At 38.9% G+C, this 23,473-nt stretch overlaps 1 protein-coding gene across 1 annotated transcript in view; it reads left to right on the plus strand.

The window, feature by feature from the left end:
- The window catches only part of LOC126774281 (serine/threonine-protein kinase SMG1), a 132,943-nt gene extending 110,410 nt beyond the window's left edge, over nucleotides 1-22,533 (plus strand). The window contains exons 2-14 of the mRNA XM_050495720.1: nucleotides 13,028-13,236; nucleotides 15,403-16,738; nucleotides 16,825-17,061; nucleotides 17,227-17,492; nucleotides 18,617-18,744; nucleotides 19,386-19,606; nucleotides 20,103-20,236; nucleotides 20,356-20,593; nucleotides 20,704-20,802; nucleotides 20,971-21,168; nucleotides 21,259-21,422; nucleotides 21,695-21,771; nucleotides 21,839-22,533. Of these exons, the coding sequence (XP_050351677.1) occupies nucleotides 13,028-13,236; nucleotides 15,403-16,738; nucleotides 16,825-17,061; nucleotides 17,227-17,492; nucleotides 18,617-18,744; nucleotides 19,386-19,606; nucleotides 20,103-20,236; nucleotides 20,356-20,593; nucleotides 20,704-20,802; nucleotides 20,971-21,168; nucleotides 21,259-21,422; nucleotides 21,695-21,771; nucleotides 21,839-22,038 (3,507 nt within the window). The 3' untranslated portion in view covers nucleotides 22,039-22,533. The remainder of the gene's footprint in view (nucleotides 1-13,027; nucleotides 13,237-15,402; nucleotides 16,739-16,824; nucleotides 17,062-17,226; nucleotides 17,493-18,616; nucleotides 18,745-19,385; nucleotides 19,607-20,102; nucleotides 20,237-20,355; nucleotides 20,594-20,703; nucleotides 20,803-20,970; nucleotides 21,169-21,258; nucleotides 21,423-21,694; nucleotides 21,772-21,838) is intronic.
- Nucleotides 22,534-23,473: the final 940 nt, after the last annotated feature.

Consider the following 23,473-nt stretch of genomic DNA (forward strand, 5'->3'; position numbering starts at 1 on the left):
ATCTAATTTATACGCTAGACCTGTATTTAATTTTGGTTGTCTTTTTTCATTGTTGTATATTATGTATTATAAGATATGTATCATATAATCGCTCGTGAGTGCTAATAACATCTGCGCCGAATAATTTATAATACTTCATGGCGACCACGACCGCTCTGACAAGAGTGTCACGACGAAGAAGATCATATAATATGAAGTTGTTCAAATAATCAATCGGAATCAATAATTGTGGATTCTAACCACATTGTAAATGTGATTAATTTTAAAAAGAGCAACCACGCAATTTTTTTTCTTTTTCTACTCGCTAGAGGCTTCTTCTCAAATTGTTGATAAAGTTAAAACGAAGTTCCGTCGCCCAGGCACTTCAACATAACACATCGACAAAGATTAATATTATGTAATATTAGTTTTACAAAGTTAATCGAAGTAAATTAAAGATATAGTAGCAATTTATAAACCAACCATATATGTGTGAATTAATAAACTATGAGAAATGTAAAGTAACTATTATCACTTTTATTTAAACAAAAATTCGAGGTTTTATTTACAATTTATTTATTTAAAAATGGTTTATTATAGGTAATTTTTGACAAGTGTAACGCTTCTGTTACGTATTAACGTATATAAATATATTAATATTGACTATAAAGGTACGTGTGTAGGTTGTACCTAATGTCAGTGTCCACTTCGTAAAAAAGTAGAATCGATGACTGTCAAAAGGAATTAAAGATGTCATGGTCCGCAGCATGACGTTTTATTATCTCTTTAAATAAATACCAGTAACAATTGCCTATTAAAACAAAACGAAAAGAAATTGCATATTTTAACGGATGCTTTACCGACATCCGTCTGAGTCTGAGATACGAAAATCCGAGCTTCCATGTGGTCTAGGTATATAAGATAGAGAAACCGCGGTTACCACGGGCGCTCGAAGTGGAAAGCTTTATTTATCTCGTAAGCAAATCTATTGGAGTAATATTTGTAAGATCTTTTGAAAGTATCTAATAATTAATTACTATATCATTACTTGAAGTTAGACCGGCCCGCTGGGGCAGTTGGCTGTGACCCTGCTTTCCGCTCCGGGGTTTATTGTGTAAAGTATGTATTAAGTATTTATACATTTCCTCAGAATTCTATTATATATATAAATATGTCAATCGGCTACTACCTATAAAACAGGCATTATTTTTGCTTACTTTAGGAACAGACGACCGTATGTAGAAAAAATATATAATTGTATCACAATATTTGATGACCCGTGATACGTACTTAGTGTTGTAGTAGTATAATAGACAGTTAAATAGTAGACGTAGGATATTTCCAAAAATACATATTTAAATCTATACATCAGTAAAGAATCATTGTGAAAACAATTATTCGTTCACGATATAATGTATGCACAGACACGTTTCCGTTACAATTTTATACGAATAGCTACGTAAAGGTAAACATAAATATATTCATGTACATACATAACGTATTGTGTGACGCATACAATAACCGCGTAGTATGTTAGTATGCATAATTAGGCGACGAAAATGTTCACCTACCGAATAGATTCTTATGCATAATAATAATATATATATAATTAATATACGTAACAAGGAAACGAATATAATTTGGTATATTAGATTTTATCGTCATCAGCACCAAGAGTTTGTGTAAAATATCAGTGCAATTGGTTCGGTGTATTTGGTTAAAATCTCAGTTGCAAGAGTTACTACTAATAATTTGATAATAACTAATAATTTAATAAGTTATTAACATTAAAGGGTTGGATAATTGTAATCAATTATCCAACCCTTTAATGTTTATAACTTAAGACCATATTTACCATTGTCGCGCTCATTTATTTAATGACTTATTCACAATAACTAATAGCACAATTCCTTAACTACTTGAAAAGTGGAGGGGATCGGCGTATTTATCCCATACATTTTGAACAAATTTCCTTGCTGATAAAGCAATTTATTTTTAAATAGATTGCACAATTCCTTAATTACTAGAAAAGTGGAGGGGATCGGCGTATTTATCCCATACGTTTTGAACAAAGTTATCATTATTAAGTTTGACTTGGATACGATAACTCATCACAAGCCATGGATCTTCATTTACATCTGTCTTTCGCATTTCGTACCCTGGACCGCAAGTGGGGAACTCCTGTCGATCTGGACACCAACCAAGAATCATCGCGATGCCTCCCAGCTGTGATAGATATACCCACCACGACGTTTTCTTCCGAGGAGTTTTTAAAGGCAGTGAAAAGATCTCGTGTAAAAGTCGACAGTTATGTGGACCTCAATGATTCCTTTTCTAATATTTCAATATCAAAAATGGCTGCTACAAACAAATTAGATTCAATGAGTTTAAATTCTATGAGCACAGACTCTATTTCTGATTGCAACGCCACAAATGATAGTGAGAATAATTTCAACACCTCTTCCATAGAAGTGGTAGATCCAGTAACTCTAGATTCCTTAACCGAGAAACGAAAGTGGCGTATAAAGAAGATTTTTAAGGAGTTGAAAAAGAATACTTCTTCCCTTGTGAAAAGGAAGTTTTTGAAAAGATAGCGAAAATGTATAAAGGAATTTGTTAATTAATTGTATGTGTATGAAATATTTTAAGTCTTCGTTTATTTAAATAATTGTTTAGTATGTTATTTTGGAAAAATATATTTTAATAAGTATTATGTGGTATTTTTCTATGATCCATGTATGCGATTTGTTGTTTGTAGGGAGAGTGAGCCAGTGTAATTACAGGCAGATTAGATCTCATTAGTAAATACGTTTAACAATGCATTGACAATGTCAGATATCATTTATATTTCGTAAATCCAATGTCTACGGACGGACGGTAACACTTACTATTCATACCAGGTGGCTTACTTGTTATTAATAAATAAAAACGTATTGTTACTGTATTAATACAAAATTAATAATTTGTACATTGTAAAAACCCTTCTAAATATGTGGTTTTTTAGATACTAAAAATGAAAAAAAAATCATACAATGTTTAAAGTTATTCTTCCAATTACAATTATTTTGCTTTTTCCATAAATATATTACACACATACGCACAGATCATTACCTTACTAATAAGTACTTCTAAGTAACTATGGGCAGTTTACTGAACTACATGTCTTAGGACTTGATGGACTCTAAGAGCGCTCTATATCCAATTATCTATTGCTGTAATGCTTTGTTCGCTTCGGACGAGTATGTGGATAAGTTACATGCGAAATTACGTGCAATTCCGCGTGTTTTATATATATTTCCTAAACTCAATACTTTCTAAAGTTATAACGTGTATTAAGACAGATAATTAAACATTTCTCGATATAATGTATGCACAGACACGTTTCCGTTACAATTTTATACGAATAGCTACGTAAAGGTAAACATAAATATATTCATGTATATACATAACGTATTGTGTGACGCATACAATAACCGCGTAGTATGTTAGTATGCATAATTAGGTGACGAAAACGTTCTATAGTAATATCTAAACTAATATGATAAAGAGGTTAAGTTTGTGAGGTTTTAGGAGATAATCACTGGATCTCTACCGAACCGATTTAAATTCTTTTACCAATAAAAAGCCACATTATTAGTGAGTGTCATAGGCTATATATTAACCCGAAAAATGAAAAGACTTTTTCGTGGTAATCAGATTTGCAAAATAAGTCGGAGAAAAAGCGGTCGAACGAAAACGTTTCTTACGAACGTTGCCTTAACGACAAGGGATATATGATTGACTTCTAGAGAAAAGTTGATTTTTTTTTTATAGAATAGGAAGGTGGACGAGCATATGGGCCACCTGATGGTAAGTGGTCACCAATCGCCCTTAGACATTGGCATTGTAAGAAATGTCAACCATCGCTTATAGCCAATGCGATTATGCTTGATAATGCCTACAAAAGTCAGTGACAACATATGTCTAAGTTTTATATTTAAGTCACAAAAAGGAGTTTTTTTTATATCAAACAAAATAATTTGAATCGTTAGGTCATGTTTATTGCTCATCTCAACAATTATGAAGTCTTATTAAAATAAGTAAACTTATCACCTCAAGCGCTTAAAACAAAAGACTTTTCTCTTTTACTGCATATTATTTGGACGAATGGTTAAAGAGATAATACGACATAGGTATGAAACTGCGACCTTGTCGTAATCTATTGAGTGATATTTTTATTAGACGGTTTTTTTCATATACAAAAAGTCAATCTATTTAAAAATAAATTGCTTTATCACCAAGGAAATTTGTTCAAAATGTATGGGATAAATACGCCGATCCCCTCCACTTTTCAAGTAATTAAGGAATTGTCCTATTAGTTATTGTGAATAAGTCATTAAATAAATGAGCGTGACAATGGTAAATATGGTCTTAAGTTATAAACATTAAAGGGTTGGATAATTGATTACAATTATCCAACCCTTTAATGTTAATAACTTATTACATTATTAGTAATAACTCTTGCATTGCTTTTTTCATTTACAAAAAGTCAATCTATTTAAAAATAAATTGCTTTATCACCAAGGAAATTCTATTTAGATAAAATTCGTTTTTTACGGTATGTTTTTTGGTTCCATTGTTTAAGAGATAATTTAAAATATCAAATAGGCGAGACAATTTTATTAATTTCGTATTGGCAAAAGTAGGACAATCCGGGAAAAATGGTCTAGCCGTTGCCTCTTCAGGAATTGCTGCAACTCTATTAAATGATGGGAAAACAGCAAACTGCACCTTTCAGCTACCACTGATAGTATCATAGGAACAACAGTCAGTATGCTCTGCCTCTAATAACAAAAGGAACACGCAACGATGTCATCAAGGCATCCTTAATATCATCTTACTTATGGAGTTCCGTTGAAACTCTGTCTGTGGCGACCATTCTCACAGGGCCAGTAGTGGGACAACTGGATAATATTCCGCGGATACCCATGATTTCGACGGACTTACCCAAACCGTTTAAAAAGCTACAGTATCCCGTCAAGATCTCATTTACCCTCACTATTAATAAGTCCCAGGGTCAAACATTCCCTCTGGTTGGTCATTGACCTGAAGGAGCAGTGTTTTTCGCATGGGCAGTTGTATGTTGGCTTATCTCGGGTTGGAACCCTTGAAAGACAATATATTTTAGTATCAAATAATAAAATTACAGAGAAGTTTTGAACAATTAAAATAAAGATAATTTATTCAATCATAATCATTTCATTCACTCATTTGAAACTCGGTAATATAGCCAAATTGGAATGCAAATACATATATAACCCTCCTTTTGGCAGTCAGAAAATAAATCATAGCACTCAGTACTAACCGAACCACAATCATAATTTCATCACAAGTAAAAATGTTTACCGCCCAACGAAGTGGGCATGGGTCAGCTAGTACATATATTTATATATATACTAGACTAGACCTTTTTCGGACTGCTGGTCAAACGGCTCCTGTTCTTTTGAGGAGTAGTTATTACATATAGCTTATTGTTTTTCACATTATGTAGTATTGTTATTATATTTATATTGCCTCCGTTGGACAAGCAAGTTACGATTCGTATCTCAAATTCTCAGTCGTACCGTTAAAATGTTATTACGTTTTTCTGTAAAGAAATTCTCTGAGTGAGTCCTTTTTATATAACTGTCCAAAAGATTATAATGTTGTCAGGGTATGTGTGTACGTGAGTTTATTTACTCCAACGCAACCGTTAAACGCCTGAAAAATTTTGGTTTTATGGGATATCGTTAGAATATAATAATTGTAACGCTATCCCCGAGTGATATGGCTCTAATTATAAATAAATATTATAGTATATAATATATAAGTAAAGTAAAGTATCCGTTTTTTTCTTCGTACGTTAATACGTACGTTCATACGTTAATACGAACGAAGAAAAAAACGGATACTAGAAGAGAATATATTGGAGTTTCTTGAATTATCAAGAAACTCCAGTATATTCTCAACATTATATCCAGTAAACAAGTTTCCTCAATGCGCAGACATCCCCCGGGCGAGGAATCCACGACGCGCCCCCGTTACGTCAGCTCTTTCGCTTCGTACACGTGGAATTTTACAATTTCTTCCTTTAACTTTACCGTGAAGTTCACGAGAGCCTGCAAGGAATATTAAGTAAAAATAAATGCAACGTAGATCATGAATAGTTTAAACTTTGTACTTCATAATAGACTAGCATACACCGATATATTTTACGTTATTAAATATAAATGTGTGTTGGTCGTTGGATCATTTCTACAAAACAAGAGATAGGTACCGAGGTACCTAAAAGAGCCAGAATATGTGACATTCTCAAATATATATAATTAATATACGTTATAATTAAACGAATACAATTTGGTATATTCTCTTGAGTTTGTGCAATTGGTTCGGTGTATTTAGTTAAAATCTCAGTTGCAAGAGTTAACCCATTCATACTAATTCTTATGTAGTTATAAAGTTCAATGTCACATCGAATTTATTCGTAGAGCAATTCTTTGAATTTATTATATTTACTTTCAACAAATACTACAATGCCTTGTTGCCTAATAAATAATTTAAAAAAAAGTATGTTATGGGCAAAATGTCGTATCGTATTGACACATTTGTTTTTTTAAGTTTGCGTACGATCAAAAGCGCACACAATCATTAGTAATATCAATCAATCAATCAACAGCCTTTCGTAATACACTGCTGGACATAGGCCTCTCCCAAGGTGCGCACAAAGCTCCCGATCCTCCGCCTTCCGCATCCAGTCGGTCCTGCGTATAATAATTGTAAAGTATATGCTAATTATAAAAGTAGGTCTAAATATATTCACGAAATTATTAAGTGAGTTAATCAGTATTACTAATAATTTGATAATTACCGATTACAATTATCCAACCCTTTAATGTTAATAACTTAAGACCATATTTACCATTGTCACGCTCATTTATTTAATGACTTATTCACAATAACCAATTGCACAATTCCTTAATTACTAGAAAAGTGGAGGGGATCGGCGTATTTATCCCATACGTTTAGAACAAAGTTATCATTATTAAGTTTGACTTGGATACGATAACTCATCACAAGCCATGGATCTTCATTTACATCTGTCTTTCGCATTTCGTGCTCTGGACGGCAAGTGGGGAACTCCTGTCGATCTGGACACCAACCAAGAATCATCGCGATGCCTGCCAGCTGTGATAGATATACCCACCACGACGTTTTCTTCCGAGGAGTTTTTAAAGGCAGTGAAAAGATCTCGTGTAAAAGTCGACAGTTATGTGGACCTCAATGATTCCTTTTCTAATATTTCAATATCAAAAATGGCTGCTACAAACAAATTAGATTCAATGAGCTTAAATTCTATGAGCACAGACTCTATTTCTGATTGCAACGCCACAAATGATAGTGAGGATAATTTCAACACCTCTTCCATAGAAGTGGTAGACCCAGTAACTCTAGATTCCTTAACCGAGAAACGAAAGTGGCGTATAAAGAAGATTTTTAAGGAGTTGAAAAAGAATACTTCTTCCCTTGTGAAAAGGAAGTTTTTGAAAAGGTAGCGAAAATGTATAAACGAATTTGTTAAATAATTGTATGTGTATAAAATATTTTAAGTCTTCGTTTATTTAAATAATTGTTTAGTATGTTATTTTGGAAAAATATATTTTATTAAGTATTATGTGGTATTTTTATTAAATGTTAAACTTTTTATTTATTCTAAGACATTTTTTGCCAGTGTGCTATACAAGTAAAAATCCAATTACTATATATACATTCAGTTCTCTTCATCAGAAAACTATCCTTAGCGTTTGTAATTTTATAAAGTATTTCACACGTACGCACAGATCATTAGCTTACTTGTAAGTACTTCTAACAATGGGCAGATTGCTGACTGCATATCTTAGGACTTGATGGACTCTAAGAGCACTCTATATCCAATTATCTCTTGATGTAATTTTATGTTTCCTAAAGTCAATACATTCTAAACTAATAACATTTATTACGATAGATAATGAAATATATACATTGCAAAATAAAATTGAAACTTCATGGCACGTACGGCTTTTTTATAAATTATAAAATGCGAATTAAATATGGAATAAAATTAACAAAAAGAATTTCGTTTATATAATAAATGTGTTTTTCTTACTTATATTTGAAAGCCAATGTTAATATTATTTTATTTTAGTATTATTATTATTATATATTTTTATCATCAATAAAAAGGCAAGGTAAATATAACTAAAAGTAATATAAGTATTAAAGGTTTATAAGACGGACTTACTCGTATTCGAATAATAATATATCGAATTAAAAATGTTCAAAATATACTTTCGAGCTATTTCATTGAATTCAGTTGTGTGTAGTTCAAACCTTACGTTTCTGCTTCTTGTACTGTCGAGAGTCATTATAACAGATACAATGTGATGTTATAGACTTACGTCCCGGCCATTAGTAGCTATTAATTTCTAAACCTCGTTAGTACCCTTGACCCGTCGGATTAAAATAAATGCTGGCTCAGGTAGCCTTAACGTCGCAATCTTGTTCGGATTACGCTTGCGACGTCGCTTGTAAAAAATTGACTTCCGTTCCACTTGTGCCATTCTCAATGGTAGTCTGCCATGCCATTTTCCATATAAGTTTTAAACAAAATTGTTTTGTAAAAACCAGAAGGTCAACGTTTATCAGAATTTAAACTTGTAGTTTCAGTTATCGCACCAAGGCTTGACGATTCATTCTGCTAATTCTGAATGCGTCAGATTATGCAATTTTTAATATGAATTAATTTATAATTAGTTTTTTTTTTCATTTAATATAAATTGTATTTTTTATTTTGTGTTCTTATTATAACGTACTGGCTTTGTCAAGAACTTGGCAAAAGACCAAGATGTTTGTGCCTGTATCAATGGCTTATCCGTTCCAGTAATAAAACGTAATTAAAACACAAACACGCATTTCGTTCTAATTGTTGTGCTCCTACGAGGTTTACTAATTATTTTAATACAGACGTTCCTGCACGACCCTTCTTAATTTTACAGAATTAAAGGTTTCGTGCTGTGTTTACTGACGTATATTATTATTATAAAGTTTACAAACACTGAAATGTAAAAATTAATTGTTCTTATTTAAGTATCTATATTTTGTTTTTAAATATATAACTATCGTGATGATGTTTCGTAGCACGCAAAATGTATTTTTGTAATTCTCCTCTCGTCTGCCCTCATCATATCAGATCTTTTTAAAAACAAAAAAAGGCAATACATGCCACATGTACTATTATTGTATGAAATATAATCTAATAACGAAGGTTAGGTATCCGTGTTACCAATTACTAAGCTAATACATCATGCGGAATTCGGTCACGGTCTACGGAACGTATATAATCGTATCGTTTTTTATCTCAGATGTGATATCTTTGAATAATGGTAGATGATCGTGTGATGGCAATAGATGTGGCCTTATAATCGATTTCGTTCAAATGGTATGATAATCTGACACAATCTAGGCGTAGGCGGCCTACTTGCTTGCCGAGACACGGAAGTGTTAGCAATTTTCAAACTTCGGGTTGCCACTGAGAGACCCTTAACAGCAAAACCCAATAACTATTTCTATAATCGGTCGAAATTATTAACCCGAGAACTCGGGATATGCAGCCGTATAAACTAGCCTCTAGACCAAGGTGACATTTAACAAAGGCTTACTTTAGGTCTAATATTGGCTGCTAAGCAAAGCAAAAACTTAAGCTAAACATACGAGACTAACTCGAGTTGCAAAGTATCTGATATGTTTTGTCCAAACTTTCTTAAACTTGTATCTGCACTTGAAAGTTTTTCGTAAATGGTAATTAATGAGCACTCGTTACTTCAACTATTATTTCTGTGTTGTAAATGATATTCGTTGAAAATTGTTTCTACGTCCAAAAAATATATGAAGATTTAAAAAACCTTAATAAATATATGCCCTAAAATATTAAACATAACATGGTAGTCAAACAAGCTATATGAAACCATAGCTATGTATTTATATACATACATACACGATTTCCTCAGTAAACTGAAAGCTACGAGCGAGCCCACCGAATTAAACTAGTTAGGTAATAAAAATGTGGACATTCTTAACATCATCACACGCGAACCCTCAATTAAAGTGAATGTCACAAGGCATGTACTAAATGGCTGGCTGAATTCCATCGCTCTTGCCGTGCCCAGGTCTGTTGCATGCATTGAGCCTAGATTCCCGTGAAATCTCGAATGCCAAAGATATTTCCTTTCTAGAGTGCGCGCTGATGTTAACCAACCAAATAACTTTACCTCTTAGCTATGTTACACGTCATGTAATTTACGTAGTTACGGCCATACGTGTTATTGTTTAGCGGACGTTTAGTTCAGCAATGATTTATTTTCTTCTTTCATCATTGATTTGACATTCTAAAGAGGAAGACAGCATTATTTAACCAAACAACTTCTAAATGACATTTGTAGGTGAAGCCGTACTAATGACTCTACAAGCTAATGTTTTTCAAAATGGCGTCCTATATTTGTTTTCACGAGTTTCCAGTACATGAAACACAAAGAATACGCATGAAATAAAGGTTTTTACAATTTATTAATGTAATATTTGTCATTAATACTTTTATTGTTTAGATTCTAAGCAATTATTTACAATGCAATTTAAAACAGTTATATGTATATTATAGTGTATTGACGTCAGAGGCCTTGATTCTATAATATTTAGATTTTATTTCTTGGTCGGGCGCGTCTCGTGAGACCGGACCCGAACCATTCCATCCTGTCACGCCGTTATTAACATTTTAGTTTTATTTACAATAGAAAAAATAAATGTTTCATTCCTGTTAGTAATGTGCTACGTAAAAGTACGATGATGGTTCAGCTTAGGGTCTACTGGTGGCAGAGCAGTGTGCATACCCGAATAAGAAGGTACTACGCACTCATCCGTTATTCTACCGTTTAATAGCAATGATTTGTATTGTGATTCCAGCCATAACATTTTAGTATCCATTGGCGGTTGGCTGCGCATTGAAATTGTAAGGAATTCTTACTAATGTTATAAATGCGAAAGTTTGTTTGTAGCGTAAGTGTAACAAACGCTTGAGAAGTTAAGACGTGAAGTCTTACTTCTCAATCATGAAATTTTCATTACGTTGTCAGGGGTGTATAAAGGATGTAGGTTATCTAACACCTCCCCGCGTCACAGACGGGCGAAATTAGTAGATAATTTTTCTCAAAGTGCCCATATTGACCGACAAACAAATCTGTCACAGGAAATATTTCGTAACTTTAATCTATACCCGGCTATCATATTAAAGAACGATTCGTGTTTCTTATGGACGGTAGAATTGTCTGCGAGGCGACAAACGCCTCATAATAGAAAAATCTTTTGTAAGTTATGAAGTGTGTCCTTCGAAACGGCTTTATTCCAAACTCAAAAACGATCGGTTACTGATGACCAATAACGATTCGTTTAATATAATAACCATTCATAAATCAATTATGTCTAAACTATTTTGAACGTAATTATAATAAATTATCAGCACTTTTCAACTTTGCGTAATTTACTGCGACCGTCTGTTATCTATATCGCTAATGGAGGCTCTATAATTGAAACGGTAAAGCGGACCAGTTACATTAGCCTTCCTTAGTGCACTGGGATGAGACGTTTACATCAGATTCACGATATTAGAGCCGACACTGGCCTAAATTCTAATATATACATTCCGGTCTATAAATCGATACAAAAGTTATCTGACGTTACTTATTTATTTATAACACCGGTACATGCTCAATTAAAACTTAACTCATGAAACATTTCCTTGTTTTGTTATAGATACATTGCTATATTATAGACGGCCTTCTTTTTTCGCTGGAAAAACGCATTTACTCGTTTCCCCCACATGAAGTGGGGGGGGGGGGTATGTGGGGCTCGCCGACGCTAAAGGAGCCGGAATACCCACTAAAAAACCAGCGACACCCACACCGTCTTTTCGGGGGACGCCACGAGATCGATTGCGTATAGTACCGTGACGTCCCGACAGTGGGCTCGCCTCAGCAGGCCTCCAAATTCTAAGGGGTTCTCAGGGTACAGAGACCACCTAGCCCCGGCGACACTTACGGCGGTAGGAGAAGGTGTGCATAGCGCCGAAGTCTTCTCCCCGGTCTTCTTCGGCGAAGCGGGTCGCTGTTCTCACGCTCCCGCTCTGCGGATATTTTATACGGCGTGTTTCAACCACAGGACCAAAGATAAATAAAAAACTTTAATATTGCATTGACGCGTTATCATAACTACTATCTATGCTATTCTAAGTATATTACACGCAACGTTACTTTATTTGTTTATGTATTTCTTTTTGTTACTAGGTACTTAGTTAATTGGAGGAACTCAGTATTTTACTTTAATAAAAGTAATCAGTAAATTATAAAATACTCGAAGATTATTATGGGATTGAATCCGGATAAGTACCGTTGTACTTTATTATGCGTTTATAATTTTTTTTTACTAACTCCGTGCTCGGTGGTCGGAGAAACCTGCGTGTGTCGGATACATAAAGTCATAAAAATTTCAGTGTACTATACTCAAATAATAAAAATAACTATAGATATGCATAAAGGATAATAATACGTCGTCTGTTACATTATTTATTTAATCATTATTATTATGCTTATTCACGCTGCTTTACGTGGGTACCTTCGTTGAATATTATTGCTCCGCCTCCGTGGGTCGAAGCGTGGTCTTATATAATCCAAGAGTATTCCGAGTCTAAACCAATATAAGTGCTATTGAACGCAGAAAAGTTTTTTTCAAATCAGTCAAATAAACAGATTGTTAAATTTTATATAGTACAGTACAGTAACAGCCTATTAATGTCCCACTGCCGGGCTAAGGCCTCCTCTCCCTTTTGAGGAGAAGGTTCAGAGCTTCGCGCGTTCTACCCACTAGGCCATCTCGGCTATATATAGTAGTATTGGTAAATAAATATTGTAATATATAATATATTAATAATAATCGTGTTTTCCTACAGGGCATATTCCGGCTCGCATGTGAACACGTGCTCCGTACGATGCGTCGCGGTCGTGAAACACTGCTGACTCTCCTGGAGGCGTTCGTGTACGACCCGCTCGTGGAGTGGGGCGGCGGGCGCAGGCGGCGCGGCGCGAGGCACGTGCGCGCCGCCCGCGCCATGCTCGCCGTGCGAGTGCGCGAGCTGAGGCATACGGCCACGGAAGTCACGTAAGGCCTAAAATAAGTTATGTGGCTATGAAACGCGGGGAACTGATTTATGGTAACGAGTGGTAATATTCGCTTATATTTTGTGTAAACATATAATGATCCCAGCTTAGGTAATTACTTCATTTTGTTAACTAATTATCTAACATAGGTGCGAGAGTACATGGTTTTACTTACTTATATAAATCGTTTAATTGAAGCAAAATTATTATTTATTGCGGCAATTATGTCACTTTATTACAATTTATTGCATATCTAAATAAAATAATGCCAACATCTCGATGATGTCGCCTTGAAGTATTGTACTCGTTGCTGACGATACTATTTTTAGATGATACAATAGAAAAAAAAATCCAACTTGAAAGCGACTCAAAATACCATATTTTATGGTTGTATATTACAACTCCGGCTAATGATAAAACTTGTGTAAGACAATAGTCGAAGCCTAGAAAACACATGAATCAAAAAAATCAAAAATAATTTATTTGACAGCAAAATATTACACACTTGATACAATAGCTGGTTTGTTTGCTGAAACGACATCATAATTGTATTTCCGGTGGTACCACACTAAGCAAGCTGGTGTCGTGTATGCCTGGCTACGGTTTACAGACAGCGTTCCACCCACGGTTAATAGCGTGTTCTTAAAACATTGTTGTAAACTTTATAGAAAGAAAAATATAGGTAATTTTAAGTAGACTATGTAAGAATAATAATAATAAATATATAAGTAATATTAAAACTATAAAAAATATCAATAATATTAAATTTATGTATATATAAATATAGTATAATATGTGTGCTATATAGATACATATTTTTTTTTTTTTTTAATCACGATAGCACGGTAAGAATACTTTCTATTATGAATAAAACGTACAAGCACCACTGAGTTCTCATGTGCTTAAATAAGCTCCAAACCTTATTTCTATGAGGAGAGGTGGCCTTTGCCTGTCTGTGGTATAATAATGGTCTGTTACATTGTTTGTATAGCCCAAGAGGTCGGAATCGAACCTGCGATCACGTCAGAGTCTTGCTTTGTTTCAATGATATGGAAGAAATGGTATAATAAGGGTAAGAGTGTACCGTTATTGTGTGCCTGATGTTACTACTGATTGGGCTTTGTAAAGACCCATCTAGGTTCTTCTGCCAAACATAAATACGCCGTATTTTTGTGTTTCAGTTCGAAGGCTTAGTAAGCTAGTTTAGTTTCAGGTTTTAAGGGATATAACATCTGAGATGTTAGGTCTTAGGCCAGCTTGGAGTGGATTATACTTCTTGCACAATTCGTGTCTATTGACTAAGGTGACCTGTCGTTCTATAATATAATAGAGATGTTAAAATTTGTACTAGTTCTAAATTCATAAGAAGTCTTTTCAGCCATACTTTGTTAACTTATTTTCGAATTATTTAATATTGATAAAAGCTAAAAATAAAAATATACGCCTTTTTTCCTTTTTTATATTTGCTATCGCGAGTAAAGTGTGTGTAAGTTTTCGCTTCACTGACAGTTAGATTATAGCAGAAATAATGGGTTACGAACAAAACATGACTCCCTAACCCCCTCACTTTCAAGTATTTAGGGAAGCAATAAATACAAGCGACGTATCTTTACGAGTCAGTTTCCACTCGACTGAGAATACGCACGCGGTGATAACACAGTGACAGGCTCTCAACGAAAATATTTATAGCACACGTTATTACCATACTGAATTTGTATATTTTCCCATTACAAGATCGCGGCTTTATGGAGGCTTAAATATTTCCTTTTTTTTTAAATTGTTATGTTTTTTTATTAGATATTTTTATACAAAACATTCAAAATTTAATTCTTTAAAAAGAAGTTTTAGTATACTATTGCTGGTAAAAGAAACGTATTTCATTTGCGCTGTGAATTAATGAAAATACAGCTTCTCATATTATAATATCTTCTATATTATAACCCGCGACTTTTCGATTAAAGTCTGTTTAATTACATACAGTATTATATATGTACACGAGTCTATGTTAACGTAAGATAACTGTAAATAATATAATTATATAAACGGAGCTCTGACTAAAATGTTCCCCAAACACTCTGAATTATTAATGACTTGAATAAAATTCGACTTTAAATATTCGCCGAAACCCCAACAAATTCTAATGTATTTTACCTTTACTTCATTTCAGCGATCAACTTTTGGCGATACTTCCTGAAGTCAAAGAGAGTGCTGAGAAATGGTTAGAAGAAAACGAAGAACTTAAAGCCGTTGAGGAAAAGCTTCAAATGTGTCAACAACAGATGGCGCTCATCAAAGAGATCGAAGCTTTCGGAAATAATCTTAGTAACCACCCGCTTTACGCAATATCTCAAAAATATACTTCGTACAAACAAGCCAAAAACGCTGTCGAGGACTCAATGAAAGCACTTGTAAAAATTCTAAATGATTTTGACACTCAAATAGATAGCTTTGCAAAAACGAATGAAGTTCTAAATGGGCCTCAATTGATGGCTTGGGTCCGAGAATTCTCAGGACCAAATGAAGAAAAAGAAGTAGAAGAACCCATATTTGAACATATAAAAGAGTTTTTGACAAATGCTGGCCAAAGTTCAATGATCTCTCAATGCGAGCAGGCGGAACTTGAGTTAAATCAAAGTATTCAACAGACGAATCAACTCGTCAAATCTTGCTTGGAACTTTTAACACAATACGTCGCTGTTTCGCAGTATTATCCCCAGAGCCAGACCGAGTACCATCGTATAATGATGTTCCGTAAATATCTGGCTGCCGCATTAGAAAGTAAATCACCAGAAGTTTGCAGGGAAGTTTCCAATCAAGTAGTTGCTTTAGTAAACGCTGAAAATGCTACTGGTGACACGCAACAAATAATTGCATACAATTATCGATTACAACAAATCAATACCGAAGCGACGGCGGTCCTCAACAAATGCCTTGAAAGACTTAAAGCGGAAGGTGGTTCCGATGCAGTAGTTTTAGCGCAAGAAGCCTACAAGGAAGCTAAAAACAATATCAGTAACTGGGTGCGAACAGAAGAAGGTGCTACGGCGTCTTTGGAGGTAGTCGTGGTCGGCCTGCTCTGTAACTTGAACAGGCGATATTTGATGTTGGAGAATGGAGCCCAAAGTGCAGGAGACTGTCTAGTGGACTTGACATCACGAGAAGGAGAATGGTTCCTCGACGACATGAGCTCACTCTCTATGCAAGCGGTCGAGCTCCTTTCATTGCTGCCCCTTCAGTCGGCTTCAACTGAGGATGCCGCTCTACCAGTGGCTGTAGAATGCGTGAGAAATGCAAATCTACTGTTAGCTGATTTAGTACAACTGAATTATAATTTCAGTACAATTATTTTACCTGAAGCTCTGAAGAAAGTGCACTCCGAGGAACCTTCCACGCTGCTGATGATTAACGAACTAAACAAAGTGATCATGACCACTCCGATACCTCTCAACGAACTTCTGACGCAGCTGGAAATGCATTTCAGATATATAGTCATGGATATGGAGGTAAGAAAGTGCGAAGTGTCCGCATGAACGTCCGCAATTTTTGTTAAATCTTAAACCGATCGATACAAGGGTACGTTTGATCGAAGTCCCCAGCGACCGGCGCCCAAATCGTGGCCGCGGAGCTGCGGTCCCGCTACGAGAAGCTGCTGTCGTCGCCGGTGGAGAGCGAGAGCCAGTCGGCCGGCCGCATGCTGCTCATGGGCTTCAACGGGCTGTTCGCGGCCGTCGAGCTGCGCGCGCGCGAGCTGGCCGACACCTTCGCCGCGCCCGTGCCGCCCGCGTGGCGGAAGATCGACCACATCAACGACGCCATGCATATGTCGGTGAGTCGGATGCCGCCAGATTTTCCAAAAAATCAATCTTTACGGCTTATATTTGTTCAACATTTAAATCGTAACCTAATAGAAAATAAAAGTTATTGCACAAAATATTATAAACGCGAGACCAGTAACGAGTCAGTTAAGAGTAATTTTGAAAACATGTTCCAGGCGGCGATGCAGAGTCCCACGCTTCGTTCCGTCCTCGAGGATATCTTCATAGTGCGCCGCATACAGACCGTGGCCGAGGTGTTCGCTCTGTGCGCACAGCTCGCCTGCGCCTTCCGCGGCGGCCCGCCTGCCGTCGCCGTCGCCGCTACCGCCGCCGCTACCGCCGCCGCTACCGCCGCCGCTACCGCCGCCACTGCGACCGCCGCCGCCTCGCCCGCTCCGCTCGGGCTGCAGGACGAGAACGCGCTTTGCAAGCCCGTTAAAAGGTAACATCTTAATTTTTTCACTTGATATTTTCTTTTCATCTCAACTACACATTCCATTTTTATAGATGTGAAACTCTTCATTTTTTTTGTTGAATGCAAATCTTTAAACGACAATAAATTTGCCGAAGTATTCTTGCACAAACCTTTGGAGGTCATTCTATGAGATTAATTAAAACAGGTTCAAATCGGTTCGTAACTTAAATTCCATCGAGTATAACCGACAAAAATTCACTTGAATACTTTATTGACACCTTGGCAAGACCAGCTTTTAAATGCACCCTTTCCTCTCAAAGAGAATTTATACTTACTTATTCCACTACGCTGCTCAACTGTCATAGATGTATAATTCATATTTATTTAGCAGCTTCGGCAACAAAGTGGCTGGCTTATCAATTGGTTTTGGTTTTCTTAATAGGTCGGGCCAATAGTGATTGTATTTTTTTGTCAATAAATTCATGCAAAATCCCCTACGGATTTTCTGATTGATCTTAAAACTTCTCCAGTCGTGTCAAATTGCCGTCCCATCTCTTCATAAGTTTGCGTACATACTTATGCATTATAAGATCTCGTGAGCAGCTGGATAATCTCCGTCGCGTAGGCCGCCGTTGCCAGCTCCGTTCAGAAGGATCATTAATATTAATCTTTTTATATACCTTGAAAACTTTCTTACAACCTAATTTCAATATTATTTTTAGGATGATATACTAATTAAATTTTCCACCAAGATTTACATTCGTTCCTAATTACGCTACGAAAAGTTTTCATTAAATAATAAACCAACCTGAATGTTTTTCTAACACTAATTTCAGCGTCTGCAAACTTCGGTCACGGTTCGCGTGATCATTCGTATAACTTCTTAATTTATACCGTTCCATTGGCAATAGTTTCACAATAATTACTATTTACTTAATAATTACTAGAAATTCTACTTAATATTTACTAGAAAAGACGAATTCATTTTTGAATGATATTTTTATCAATTGGAGTTTTTTTTTAAGGACTAATTAATGTGTGTAACCACAGATAATGTATAACATGATTTGGGCATAAGTCACAGAAACAAAAAAAAATTGAATTTTTGAAAAAATATCAGAAAGTCATCAAATAATTTATTTTGGTTTCAGATTTACAGCCGAGTACGTCTCCCGGTGCTTCCTCGGTGTGCACTCGAAGGCTCTGGCCTCGGTTTTGTGTCTGCTGCTGCGGCGAGCCAGGCTGGACCTCCATGCCGAGGTCGAACAGAAGGAAATAGGTTATTAGATTTACGTCATAATAGCACACAGACGGAATTTAGGTTACATGATATATTTAAAATGACTTATTTAATCCATTACTCATAAAATATTAGAAGAAAATGAAAATTTGAATGACAAACTTAGAAAGCTGTAGAAATGAGCTCTATGATCGGAGAGAAATGGATCACTGGGATCAATTATCTTATAATGTAGGAAGGGCCGCCTTCCGAGGGGTGCATGGGTCGCCTAATGTTAAATGGTCACCATCGCTCATAGACATAAATCCATGTAAGAAACATTAACCACTTCCTGCATCGCCAATGCGCCACCAAATTCGGGAACTGAGATGCCGTCGGTCACGTGCTCGGATCTACACCGGCTCACTCACCCTTCGAGCCGGAACACAACTACACCCGTCGGCGGGTCGTCGGACGATATCCGGGGGGACCTACCCGGGCGGGCTCGCACGAGGCCCCCACCGAGCGAAATTAATTAAAATAAAAAAATCGGAACGGGAAAAACGTCCCAAACGATTTCACGCTCACGTCGAACCGAATTCGGGGTCAGCCGGGAAACGAGACGGAGGAGGGGCACCGCTCCGGTCGCCCGACCGCAACTCATCCGATCGCATCACATCAACGATCACATCCCACCGCAGGCGCGTCGTGGAGCGTGTCGCTGGAGTCGCTGTGCGAGAAGGCGCGCGCGCGCGCGGGCGGGCGCGGGCGCGAGCGCGCGGGCGCGCTGGGCGGCGCGCTGCGGGCCGCGCGCGCCCGCCTGCTGCGCGCCGCGCGGGCCGCGCGCTCGGCCGAGCGCGCGCGCGCCGCCGCCCGCGCCGCGCGCCTGCGGGCCGCCGCGCACGCGCACCTGCACGCCGAGGTACGCCGGCCAACTTTGCTTTTCGGTCGAGTGTCTCGAGTGGTCGGCAGCGAGAAGTTAAATTTGTGTCGATTGGTATTGCTCACTTTAATGTTAAATTTTACTCATAGTATAAAAAAAATGTAACCGTCGGCTTGTTACCGACCGACTCGTTGCTGGGTCAGTCGGGGCCGATAAAAAAATATTGGGATTTTCTGTCGAAAAATTCTCAGTGGCAGTCTAGAATCTGGAGGTTGGAAATGTGTGCGCTCCCGTAAAACCTACGGGCCCGCACCTAAACTTTCTTCGAACGAGTCGGATTGCCGTCTCATCGGATTGTGAATGCGACAGAATAGAGAGCGCCCCTGTGCTGCAATATATCCGGAGGTGGCTGATGATCCCTCTTAAAATTGACCGCTATGACCGAAATCGATCACAAGAACATCTTCGTAATCGTTTTAACTGAATCCATAATAAAAAGTACATATTAATACATGATTAAAATAAACGTTTTCAGGTGCAAGTGCTGAACAGCTCCCAGGACCCGAGCGGGCCCCTGTCCCGTCGCGCTCGCGAGCTGTCCGCGGCGCTCGAGAGACTCACCGCAGCGCTGGAGCGCTCGCAGGCGCTCGTCACCGCGGCGCACCAACGGTACGGGGCCGGAGACACCGGACCGACTACACAGAGACGCGATCGTGTCACTACGTGCTCGTGATACATCTCGATCGACAGATAATCAGTAATTCTCAAGTGTCCGCTCACCCGTCCAGGCTGAAGTGGGGCGCGGGCGCCAACCCCGCGCTGCGCGGCGTGGTGCGCGCGCTGGAGGCGGGCTGGGCGGCCCGCAGCGCGCGCGCGCGGCGGCTGGCGGCGGCGGGCGCCGCGCTGGCGCCGCACGCGCGCGCCGCGCTGGCGCTGTCCGCCGCGCCCGCCGCGCGCGCCGCCCGCGCCGCCCGCGCCGCCCGCAACGCGCGCACGGCGCGCACGGCGCTCGCGCACTGGGAGAAGGTACGGCCCGGCCTGCCGCCGCGACGGCCCGCCGAGTCACTCGTCGGGGCCTCTCGCGCGATTCCGTCTCGCGGCCGGTCCGAGGCTGACGATCGGTTTTTTAATTTCAGGCTTGCACGCTCGCGCAGAAGTACTCGCTGGAAGTGTCGCCGGTGGAGGAGTCGCTCATGGAGATGCTCCATCCCGAGGGGAACATCGATGCGCAATGGGTACCGTGATCGAATCCTGCGCCCGACGCCTCGAAGTTTCACCGATCCCCGTCTTTTATTAATATTAAATAATGAAAAAGTTCTCATATTTTTAAAACGAGAATCGGCGAAAAGCATTTTTACCTCGGGCCGCTCGCTGCATATTCTGAAGACCCCCGTGGGCCGCAGGTGGGCAACGTGTCGGCGCTGGTGCGCGAGGCGGCGGGCGCGCTGGGCGCGGCGCGCGCGGCGGCGGCGGCCCGCGTGTCCCGCGCGGCGGGCGCCGTGCGCGCCGCCGCCGCCGCGCTGCGCTCCGCCGACGGCGCGCGCGACGCGCTGCACGTGGAGCTGGCGGGCCCGCTGCGGGCGCTGCTGCGGCTGCAGGACGTGAGTGGCCCTCCCTCGCGCGCCGAATGTGTTTCGGGTAGCTGTAATTTGAAGAACGATCGCTCCGTGCCCGTCGGCCTGCGTTTCCAGGGCGAGAGTCCGGCGCAGGAGTTCTCGTCGGCGTGGCGCAGCGCGTCGGACTCGCTGAGCGCGGCGATGGCGGAGCCCGACGGCGAGGCGCGCGTGCGGGCCGTGCTCGCGCACGCGGAGCTGCTGCGCGACGCACTGCCGGCACTGCTGCAGATGCTGCTCGAGTTTGTACCCCTATTGACTTTCCACCATATCGATAATACTAGGATTATAAAATCATGATTTTTTTTTTCAATATTTTTATACATGCAATGAGACAATATATTTCTTAATATATAACGTTATATTTGATAAAATAAAATAAATAAAAATAATTCATTCGAAACGTATGTAAGAACGGGAGCGAGCGAACAGGTCTAGAAATCGTCCTCTGAAATCGATTGAAAATAAAAGAACGTCATTTGAATTAAATAATTACTGAAATGTTAACTTTCAGATTGCCGGGCGGCTCAGAGAGCGCTCGGAGACTAACACGCCAGCCCGCACTGGGCGCGCGGGCGCCCGCGAGGCATGGTACGTATCGGCCGTCGGCCCGCTCCCGTGCACGTCCGCGCAGTACTGACCGCCCCCCCCCCCGCAGCGGGCGAGCAGCGCAGCGCGACGGGCGCCGGCGTGTGGAAGCGCGTGCGCCTGAAGCTCGAGGCGCGCGCCGGGCCCGCGCGCCGCCGGCCCGAGCGCGCCGAGCCCAGCGCGTCGCCGCAGGTGGACTACATTATATCGGAAGCGACTAGCGCAGAGAACCTGTGCCTGATGTACGAGGGCTGGATGGCGTGGGTGTGAAGGCGCCTTCGGCCGCGCCGGCCCCTCCCCCGCACCGCAGCCCGGCGCCGGACGCCCGCGCCGTGCGGCCCGCGCTCCCGCCGGGCGACCGGACCGGACCGGACGGCAGACAGCCGTCATCCGGACTCCGTCGGAGATAGATTGCCGAGTTTCATATCCGACTTCGATACGATTTCGGAACCGAGAATCGAATTTTATTCTTATTTCATGACGAGGCTCGATTTTTCACCCTTAAATTTACCAGTACGTCAAGCGTCGGTGTTTCGGTTTATTTCCCAGAAAATAAATATACATACATATATACATATATATTACGTCATTCTATACAATACGTTGAGAATCGAGCTCCTTAAATTCTGAAGCGATCCGGTTATGAGATCGCGGCAGACCGAAATGTTTAGATTAGACTTTATTGTTTCCTTACTAGTACGGCTTACGAACTGTAGGATCGAATATCTACTTACGGATACTTAGACCACAGACAAAGAATGTGCTATGTGCATAAAAAAAGAAAAAAGTAAAAAAAATGCTTTGACCTGTTTACGGTCGAAAACGACATCATTTCGTCATAAAGCATAAAAACTTAACCATTCGACCTCATTAAAAAAAATCGTCGAATTATGTTCACTCATTCATAGTTTAATGGGATTATTCATTCGTTAACACGTCACTTGTTAACATGAAAACGTACTCTTATCTTATTACTATATATTTAAATGTATCTTTAAAACCTTTGATGCGAGCTTGTTTCTCAAGAGTGGTCATTGAAATATCATTAATAATAATAATTGGTTTCGCAGCTAAAAATATTTAAGAAAAATAACTCTCAATCGTATATTACAAGAAATAATTCGGTGCGCTCATTAAATGTTTAAAATTATTCGTGAAAATCATTAAATGTCTACATCACCTATTTAATAACTTTAAATGTATGAAATATAAAATTTTATTAAATCCAGTCCTATTACGTAAGGCTCCATAGAAATAGAAACGAGAAACATCGATAGAGAAATTCATAATTAGAGTCGTCCATACTCATCGTCTTCACTATTTTAAAAGTAATTCTTTTTTGTGACTGTCTTCTAAGTATAACAATAGAAATAATTGTTTAGTCTAAAAATAATAAATGTTCAATGTTAGTAAAACAAGTTTTCATGTATTGATGTAGGAGATCCTAAAATTATTCAATAAAAACATGAATCAACACGAGAAGAGTCATATTTGATAATGTCATCGTCGACTCAATGAAGTTCAGAAACAAGCTCGTTTATAATATTATAAATATATATGCATTGTCAGGGAGTGCTTGAGGTGTGACTGTTAATTGTCCCCAAAGTAACATGTAATCAGTACCTTTCGTAGTAGAATATTGTGCGATTGTGGCGGTGAGTATATTTGTTTCTTCAAAAAATTATAAAACTTATTTTCTAGCAAA

This window comes from Nymphalis io, chromosome 16 (genome assembly GCF_905147045.1).
Source record: "Nymphalis io chromosome 16, ilAglIoxx1.1, whole genome shotgun sequence".
In the NCBI taxonomy this organism is placed as follows: domain Eukaryota; kingdom Metazoa; phylum Arthropoda; class Insecta; order Lepidoptera; family Nymphalidae; genus Nymphalis; species Nymphalis io.